Source organism: Rhodofomes roseus (assembly GCF_022264815.1).
Source record: "Rhodofomes roseus strain CIRM-BRFM 1785 chromosome Unknown C8Q71scaffold_34, whole genome shotgun sequence".
In the NCBI taxonomy this organism is placed as follows: domain Eukaryota; kingdom Fungi; phylum Basidiomycota; class Agaricomycetes; order Polyporales; family Fomitopsidaceae; genus Rhodofomes; species Rhodofomes roseus.
Genome location: NW_025952990.1, coordinates 181,454 through 190,554, shown reverse-complemented (window position 1 = coordinate 190,554; position 9,101 = coordinate 181,454). Strand labels below are relative to the sequence as shown.

The window sequence follows — 9,101 nt, the reverse complement described above, 5'->3', positions numbered from 1 at the left end:
ATATCGCAACAACGACGCGTATGTTAGAGAACTTCTGGCGTCGCTGGCGAGCACACTGCCTCACACAACGACAGGTGTCGTAGGCCCACCAAGATGAACCAAACCCTTGGGTACGGCGAACTAGAACACCGTATCGCTCAGATGCGCGCGCCCGGCCACTGGTCGCCTGCTGCCCTGTAACAGCGTACGCGACATGGGGCGCAGCCGCTGACAGGCTGGTCGGCTGATCGAGAAAGTGGTTCGAGAGGTATGCAAGGCCTCAAAATGCACTACACTAACCACTCGCTACTATGGGTACAGAGCGGGGACGCTATGTCCATCAGCAAAACATCAAGTCGGAACTCGCAGCTGTATGCTCACCATCACCACAGAGGGCTCAGCCCTCTCCATCGATGCGAATGAGGACGCAGAGTTGCGCAGGCGGTTCCGATGCTGAACGGACGCGCTCCGATGTTGCGGAGGCCGGCGAGGCAAACATGGCGAGGAAGACGGCCGGTACGCATCGTTTTGCGACTGTATTATCGGCCTGGATCATGCGGTGGTGGACGAGGACGCGGCCCGTGCTGGCGTTCGGTATTGGTCTCGTTGAGGCAGGACGGGGAGGCTCGTGGGGCGGGCAGCGTGGGGCGTGGGGCGTGGATTGGTTGGCCAATCTGTTGGGCGGGCGGTGGGGATGGCCATGCTCTCGGTGAACGCGACGGCCCAACCATACACCGTGCCTCTGGATCCACCCCACTACCCCCTCGTCTATTCTGCCCGTCCCCGACCTTGCCCCCGTCGCCGTCTCGCACAACGTGCCCGGCCTGGCCCGCGCGCCCTCCGCAGCCCCCCTCTCAGCGGTCCTGATACCGGCTCGATTCGGGGGCGCCCATTCCAGCTGCAGAGGCTTGCTCTCGAGTCTCGCAACAGCGCAGGAGCCCATTCCATTGATTGTCTCTCCGCCGGCCCTGTACTGGGGTCTATGCAGCCTCATTCACTCTCGGGCAGCACTTCTACACAAGTTAGATCGTGATAGGATGGCCATCCCGGATCTCATGGCCCTGAGATTAGCTTCATAGCAGTCGCGTACCCTCTCCCCCGTGGACTTGTCAACTCGAGCGCATTCCGACTCTCTCATCAATACCTCAATCATCGACACACGACCATTTTGTGCGTGTACGTCCCCGGAGCTGCGCAGCCACATTTTTCGCGCACTACTTCAAGTCGTCCAGGACTTTGGCTTGGGATGTGGAGAGATCGGCGAGCGTTGGAGGCAGCATGCGGGGAATGTTCCGAATTATCGTGAGCATTCCTATACGCGTGCGGTTCAAATGCTTCCCGCACCCGGAAACATGACAATATTGTCCATGAACACTGCAGTGTACTCGCTGCTCGGGGTGGTTTGTCATGTCTTCACAAGTTACTATGGATCTACTAGATACACTTCATGCCATCGGTCTCTACTTCCCGCCGCGTCGATTAGTCGTCTCCCTCACTTTCCCCTTCCGAGTCACCCGAGTCACTCGATTCATCTGTGCTATGGGACCCATTGAGACCCTCTACCACTGTGGGGGTAGTGATCCCGCGACATGGATCACAATCGGTGAGACATCTTTCCATTACGAGGTGCTGGTCGGCTAGCATCCTGGAGGGACATGGTCGGCAGGGGATCATGATGCTCCATGATGCCTACTCACACTTGGTCGCATTCGTTAGCACAGTCGTGCACCTCTCTCTTGTGGCGTACGCTTATTTTGCATACCGTCCTATTGCAGTCGAGCTGTATGTACAATTAAGCTACAGTCTACGACATTGTCCTACATGAACTACTCACGTAGTGTCTCCTGAAGGGGAGCTGGTGTCCACAATTGTATTGACGGTACGTGATCAGGTAGAAGCACATTGTCTGCTTAGAAGGTGGATAGGAGCTCCAAGGGTCCGTGGGCCGTAGATCGTCTCTTATATGACGGTCGTGAAAGGCACCCCGTGGTGGGCCCCTTCCATTGAATCCGTAGCCAAACCTTGAGCCAACTGCTTGGGCACGATATCTCATGGCCCTGTATCCGCCCTCATTTCGGAGAGCATCAGCTAGCGCTTCTGGATAGATATCGATGCACTATCCGGCAGATCGGTGAGGAGTATGTCCAACCCGAGAAACCCTCCCTCTGCGGCAGACACCCGCTACATATAGATGGAAATCGGCGAGTTACCAATGCAGAGCGGTGTCTTCCATGGGCCATATCGCACTCGTTTGGCTAGACACGGCCAGTCATACTCTACTGAAGTTGTATTGATGCCCATCGCGGAAGGTCGACAACCACCAGGGACAAGACGTTCTGGGTCATCGAGCTGAGTCAAGATCCCATTTGTATGGGCAATCCCTTGCCAAAACTCTGACGAAGGCATACCACTGATGTCTTGTTCAAGTCCCCACAGCAGGAGCTGACATCAATCTGATGATATGCTATTGATGACGCCACGCTCGACATACATAGCGTCCCATACCCCAATGCGTTGTCGTTTGCCTGGTGGTATATTCACCGTCGTATGTCAGTTGTTCAAACGACCTGGTCCGCGATGCCATCTGTACTAAGTCAGGTGTCCTCATAGGCGAAGACAGAGTTTACTGCTCGACCAAATTCCCGGTGCCCGGACATCATCGAAGGGCGGCCGGACACACCAACTTGTCGTCCTCCATTCATCCGCTGTCGCGAGAAAAAAGAGGGAGGACGGGATACACCTCACCCGCCATCCAGCCAAAACTGTGGTTCAGGCGTCGTACGTACGTACTGCGCTGGCTTCGGCAGGCGCATCATTGTGACGAGCTAACACGTCGGGATGAGTGATCGACCCGGCCGTTCAAGAACAGCGGGCCAAAGTAGCTCCGTCCGTCCTTCGCGCCTCAGGGACACCAGCTCCTCCGCGCGCGAGGCTCCTAAAGAGGCGGCCTCGTATTCTTGCGGTTAAAGCAGATTTTTCATCACACGCACACAGACTCATAAGAGGCTGGAGCTCGTTCCAGGCTTGCATGACCAGCGAGGCAGCTCTGTCTGTGATTTGTGCGTGAAAACAATCCACCAACATGTTCGGATGAGCTCAGTCATAAACCCTCACGGACAATGCTGTGCAACCGGCGGCTGGGTCTTGAACTGAACTCGGACAGTCAGATGTTTGAGCCAAGTTTGAGCCTATGAAGAAAATGACTCAAATGACGCGTTAAACGGTTGTGAAAATTTTACATAGCTGGATGCAGCGCTTGGACTCGTTTCCGCTGCGTAGTCTGTTGTTAATGACCATCCATGCGATGTTGGTCATCCGAACCGCCAATATCACCGTGCGATCTGCGCTCCAAATCCACGACGGCCCATTTGACAGAATCTGGCCGTAGAGACGGCGAGGCGAAGCCACTGTCATGGCCGAGCACGGCACTGCCAGTGGACAAATTGTCAACATAACGAGGACTGCCTCTGAACTTTCTCACCGTGTACTGAATCACAAAACTGCATGACGATGTTTATAGCAGCGGATGCGGAATGTGAAGGCAGTACCTGTACGTGCTGTCGAGTCGTCGAAGGCCACGCGGTTCTGGTGACACGTAACCACCGCGGCTGTTGGCCTTTATGTAGTACTCGCTCAGCGACCGCCGATGCAAGTCACGCTGTGAATACACCACAGTCAAATTGGGTTGGGCATGCAAAATGACAACGGAGCATGGTATGTGGACTGCAGGCGTACGCAGTGCCAGGTTATAAGCCCATCCAAGAATAACAGGCTCTGAATTGATATGTCATGTGCAAATGAATCTGAAGCGTACAAGGCGTTGACGATCCTCAGGATCACTTCGAATTTCGAAAGCCGGGGAAGGTTGGGCCCACTGACTTCTAAAGGAAAGTGGAGCAATGGCAGATACATAAGCAACGGGATATGACCTCATAACATGGGACCAACAGAAGAGCTGAGACATCGCGCACCGGAGTGAACACTAGGTTTGGCTTCATCAATTTTCGCGGACGCAATATGGGCCTCCACTCTCGACTGAGCTATCATATATATTTGGTGCAGGAGCCAGTATACAGCGCATAGCATCTGGCGAAGTCTTTCTCAGGCGCCCACTATATCATCTACCCCGACGATGTGCTACTACCTGGTCACGTACAGCCAGTATAGTTGTGGGCACAACCAGCCGGCAAGGACACACTACGTGAGTGGCCCGCGGAGAGCGCGTTATCGGAGAGGGTGACCGAGCGTCGCACAGATCGATTGCAACATGACAGTGTGCAGAATAAGCATGCGCCACAAGACAGTCGAGCATGACTGCCCCAATGAATGTGCACAAGCGTGAGTGAGCATCGGCGTGCGAAGCCACAAGCCCATTGACACTGTCACAGACTGTTGCCCGATCAGCGTCTCGTAATGGACAGACACATAGGTCTCTGCGAGACATGTCGCGGAAGTGGTCCCGCAAGCGTGGCGCAGCGTGTTGTCAATGGCACGCACAGTGGCACTGGCGATTCCGGAGAGGAGGGAAGAGGGGCAGAGACGTAGTCGACATGCTCATGGCAAAGCAAAGGAGGCCGACGGCGGGAGAGGGTATATAGCAGAAGTCTGAAATTGCTTGCAGCAGAACACGGAACTCACTATTGTAGATTGAACCCCGTTGAATTATGCCGTGTATGCAAATAGATGCGTTTGGGAGCAGGCTGATATCTACGAGTGTCCTCTGTCACCGCCTGGCCTGTATGAACAGAACCGCTGAGGAATGCTCACCAGAAGGTGCGTCCCAAATCCTGTCTCCTGACACTGCATCACTTCTCTAGCCTTGATGTCCATAGCCAAGGTTCTCCTCTTCCTCGTCAAATTGTATGGCAAGAAGAGGCTGTTTTTATCCACGAGCCTCCACGCGCGGCAATGGAGAGAACAACACGGCGGACTGGCTTGAATAGGGGACGATCAATGGGAAGGGTCGAGTACGGCGAGAGGAATTGACGATGCCACGGATAGCGCTAGACGAGGGCCGGCTGTCCCCCAGTAACTTGAGCCGTTTTTGAGGGCTGCCCGAGTGGTGAGTTGGTGGTGAGTGTGGTTGCATCCACTCGGTGGTGCGAGGTGGGAGAACAAAGCCCCGACCGAGGTCAGGCCAGCGTGTCGGGGCCAGCGGCAACCCAGAGTGGACCGTCTCGCCGCGGAGCCTTGATCCTGAGGCCGACGTTCGCACCGCCCCTCACTAGCACTCCTCATCGAGCTAGCCCAGAGTCTCTGGGACCCTCCGGCCTACCTCTCGCCCGTCAAGACCAATCGTGGTTCGTATGGATAGAAGCGACCCCTGCACGCTGCTTGTAGATCGCCCGGCAGTTCGATAGACAGTGGCGCCGCTGGGACATGAACTGAGTAGGAGGGCGAGGGCGAGGGCGCGGACGTCGGGCGAAACGGTGGGATGAGCAGCGCAGACGATGTGGCCGGGAGGATGCGCGTAGACACAGGTCAAAAATCCCAATAACGCTGCGTGGTTGACCCGTCGCCTGGAGCCCGCCATCGTCCAACAGGTTGGCCAGCCAATCCACGCAGCAACACCCTCCGTCCTAGCATTGCGGCCCCGGCTTCCGTCTGCAGACAACCCCAGGCAAACCCCAGGCCATCTGCCCCCTGCCGGGAAGCCGTCTTTCACCGCAGCGACATCGTTGGACACATCCCCCATTCGCAGTCGCGAAACACCGCGCATGCGTCCGTGCCACTCGCTACCCTCTTCGCTGCCATTATTCAGGACGGTCGCCGCGCGCCCACAATATGGCTAGACCCACCAAGGTCGGGGACCTTTCAAGGTCTGCAAGGGCAGGACTGTTAGGTCATCTGGCATCATAACGGCCTGGTGAAAACGGTGGGTCTGAAACTGTGAGCTGCATCTTCGTGTTCACTGACCTCTGAACTACTTTCAGTATACTCCGCATCGGGACGAGTGTATGGTACTCGAGGCCTTGCGGTAGGACCACCCGAGTTACAGGCGACTGCTGATCCTGGCAAGGCCAGTCATGCGGCTCATCCATGGCATGCATGTCGTTGGTTCGCTGTGTACGTGCCCTAGGTCGTGTCCATTTTGCTGGATCCACGACCCATGGCCGTGCCATAGGTGGGATGCTGTCCAGGCATCTGCTGGTCCAGGCGTCACCACTGCACGGTCCATCCTGCACGCTATCCAGTGAGTCTGCCTACTCGTGGCGGTGGGTACGTACTTACTGAGCGTGCACGGGATAGCGAACGGCCGAGTCTACATTGACTCGGAACGATTGGGCTGGGGTGCTTTATATACGGCGAGCCACCGGTGCCAGTCTACGCCGTGCTCCCGCCAAGCTCTAGCCTAGGGCCGTACTTGTGCCGCGTCACTTTGTATGCTTGATGACTGCAGCGACTCGTTGAGAACCAGGCATCAAACGAGGCTTCACTTCACGGCGACGCTTATACTGCGTTTCTAGGATCTCCTGCAAACGTTAGAGGCAATCATCTGGGCCACGAGCAATATCCGGCAAGTGGAAGGCGGACATATCGCACTGTGGAAGAGTCAGTACACTACTTACGTTCGTCATCAATGACCGGGACCCACGGAACCTCCTCCTACTGTCTGCCTGCCGCCGGTTGGTGTCTTTCGACGCGCGGCGCCCCTACAAGGCAAACTTGTGCGCCCCGGGCCTAGGGATCTGGGCAATCCTCGAGCCCCACCAGAGCACACAACCCACGCTGCCAACGGCCCGCTTTGAAGCTTAAAAAAAGGACCACTCACCGAGAGCCTATCTACTACACACGTTGCCGACTCTCTCCTGGCTGACCTCCTCCTCGTGCGACTTGCGACGTGCGACGTGCTTTGGCGAAGAACTGAGCGGATTGTGGAGCCCGCACGGCGCTGACTACGCCGCCGTACGCGTTCATCTAGCCCTCTTCGTCATGCGCAGGTGTTGTTACTGGCAAGCCCTGGCCCCTTGGGCGCTGCTGCCTGCTCACGAGCTTGCTACTTAACTGTAATCCGGATCCGCCACCGCCGCCACAGACTGTTATCATATGTACGGTACCGCCCGGGCGTTGGCGCCCGCCCCTACTCTTCGACCGCCACCTCGCCGTGCACAGAGCTTCAGCCTTCAGGAAAGCCCACAATTGCCCTTCTATACGTCAGAAGACACTGTACTCTTCGCGAAGCCGCCAGGTCTCGCGATACTCGTTGCGCTGGCTCAAGACTCGTCTCGGGCGCCGAACTCCGTGGCCCCTACAACCTTTCATCGCCGATTGAAGACGGTGGTGGTAACAGACTGGTGGCGGCGTTAGCACATGCGGGTTATATGTGGTTATCTCTGTGGTGAGCTCGGACCAGTCTGACTCGTCTGTTATACATAGCACTCCGAGTCGATTGATTCCCCTGCCCGACTTCCGTACTTCAGGTACTTAAGACTTAGATCGTGTTTCTCCCACTCCCAACTGTCCTCGAAGCGCAGATCCCGGAGGTTCCACTGGTGCTCGTCCAGTCTGTATCGCGTTGCGCCTGCCGTTGGGTGATCTTTGATACAATTACTTCATTGTTCGTTCGTATCGCATACACTGCAATTGATTCCCAATGTCCACCCATCATATACAACGTTACTGTACCCGTGAACGATCATATGCTATGGCGACATCGTTCATCGAAAGCATTGAACATGCTTCCACTGCAACAGCATCTATCTTTCCGGGCCTTCAAGTACTTACGTGCACTAGTACTGCTTCCGAGTCATTCTCAACTGACCGTGCCTACATGCATGATGTACCTGTAACCCGAGCATTGTGATCACGCAGATACCTCAAGGTCCCATCCTGACACTGGAAGCCATGTCCGGGTAATCACGTCTTGCTTGAGCGACCCGCGCGCAAAGCCAACAAGAGCAGGGGTCCGCGCTTGGTATGATCAGTTGTCAACCTCAATACAGTACGAACGTCGGCGTCGAAAGCTCAAGTGTACTCATTGCTGGCTATGAGCTATGCTAAAAGGGTCAATATGAACCATATATCGCAGCGGATAGAGGGTACTTCTTGGTCGCCTACTGTACACGACGTGAGGCCTTGAGGAGTCACACGGGGTGAGTGTTGCTGACAGATTCTGCAGTCTGCAGAGCCCAGGATTGAATCTCCTCCATGGGCAACTGGCCCCATTTCGACTCAATCTAAGGCGCGATGATCTATGTGAATGAGATTGATATATGTGCAGTAGGGAACGCACCTCCACCAACAAATCTAGTAAGTGCGCCGCCTCTGTGTCGACTTCTTCACGTGCCTGCACGTTCGTCCGCATGTCATCTTGTAATCGCATATTCTCCGCGTCAAGCTACAATCAAATTCGATACTCAGGATGCAGAGGTAACACATGAAGAACGGCACACATACCGATTGCAACTCAGCACGGAGACGGTCCCGTTCCTTGTCCAGCAGGGGAACGGTACGTGCGCGAACAGCTGCGCTGGGATGCAAGTCTTCACGCCATACGTCCGTCTTGTCATAGCTAGCTTGCTTCCGCGCCCGAGCCTCTGTGACGACCGCATGCAGGCTGTCGAGATTCTCTCGGACGCTGTACCGTTTGAGCAGTTGCTCGCAGCTTTCCTGCGATCGGTCAGCTTGTGGGGACGCGAAGATAGAACGACTCACAGTTATCGAGTCCTCCATGTGCCGCGAGACCGTCGTGAAGATACGCGGTGCGTTCTCTGGCTGCTCCTCACACCAGATCGAGAAGCATTCTGTGAAGTCCTCGTAGCTAGCACGGAGCGAGCGCTGTTCTTAGTGTAACATCCGGAAAGTGAGAAGGCGCACTCACGTCCATTTGTGTGCGGCACGCTGTATGGCGAGCTGAAGGGCCGAGTGGAAGTAGGACCATCGCTTGCTTGCCGGCTGTGACTGCGAGGCCGCGTTCGCTTCGGTCGACATGGTCGTGCATGGGGGCGCGTGGCGGAGTTTGAACCTGCTTGCTCTCAGTCTGGCGCGTCTGTGGCGTGGGCGCCTCTTCAACTTTCTCCGCTGCATCCTGATACTCACCCGCTATTCCGCTGCATTGCATCTACCGGGCGTATCCAGCGCTCAGAACTCGCTGTGGGTAGCGAGACCATGTCCACACAACA

At 56.0% G+C, this 9,101-nt stretch overlaps 2 protein-coding genes across 2 annotated transcripts; both read right to left on the bottom strand.

The window, feature by feature from the left end:
• Positions 1–1,181: 1,181 nt before the first annotated feature.
• On the bottom strand, positions 1,182–2,025 carry C8Q71DRAFT_788195 (uncharacterized protein). Its single transcript, XM_047925204.1, has 3 exons — positions 1,814–2,025; positions 1,677–1,759; positions 1,182–1,624 (listed from the first exon to the last, which is right to left on the bottom strand). The coding sequence occupies exons 1-3, from the start codon at positions 1,880–1,882 to the stop codon at positions 1,459–1,461; spliced, it is 318 nt and encodes a 105-aa protein (XP_047773359.1). The 5' UTR covers positions 1,883–2,025; the 3' UTR covers positions 1,182–1,458.
• Positions 2,026–7,923: 5,898 nt separating this feature from the next.
• Positions 7,924–8,928, bottom strand: C8Q71DRAFT_385636 (uncharacterized protein). Its single transcript, XM_047918229.1, has 5 exons — positions 8,801–8,928; positions 8,635–8,740; positions 8,377–8,589; positions 8,213–8,317; positions 7,924–8,156 (listed from the first exon to the last, which is right to left on the bottom strand). Exons 1-5 carry the CDS (start codon positions 8,908–8,910, stop codon positions 8,064–8,066), a joined length of 627 nt encoding a protein of 208 aa, XP_047773358.1. The 5' UTR covers positions 8,911–8,928; the 3' UTR covers positions 7,924–8,063.
• Positions 8,929–9,101: the final 173 nt, after the last annotated feature.

What these genes read in the sequence shown, in the direction of transcription:
- C8Q71DRAFT_385636 (XM_047918229.1), bottom strand. Translation starts at nt 8,910, where the DNA reads ATGTCGACCGAAGCGAACGCGGCCTCGCAGTCACAGCCGGCAAGCAAG. An exon ending in ACATGGAGGACTCGATAACT is followed by an intron (nt 8,590 to 8,634) that starts GTGAGTCGTTCT and finishes GACCGATCGCAG; the next exon opens with GAAAGCTGCGAGCAACTGCT. An exon ending in TACTAGATTTGTTGGTGGAG is followed by an intron (nt 8,157 to 8,212) that starts GTGCGTTCCCTA and finishes ATCGCGCCTTAG; the next exon opens with ATTGAGTCGAAATGGGGCCA.
- C8Q71DRAFT_788195 (XM_047925204.1), bottom strand. Translation starts at nt 1,882, where the DNA reads ATGTGCTTCTACCTGATCACGTACCGTCAATACAATTGTGGACACCAG. An exon ending in TCCCCTTCAGGAGACACTAC is followed by an intron (nt 1,760 to 1,813) that starts GTGAGTAGTTCA and finishes TTGTACATACAG; the next exon opens with CTCGACTGCAATAGGACGGT. An exon ending in GCTAACGAATGCGACCAAGT is followed by an intron (nt 1,625 to 1,676) that starts GTGAGTAGGCAT and finishes ATGTCCCTCCAG; the next exon opens with GATGCTAGCCGACCAGCACC.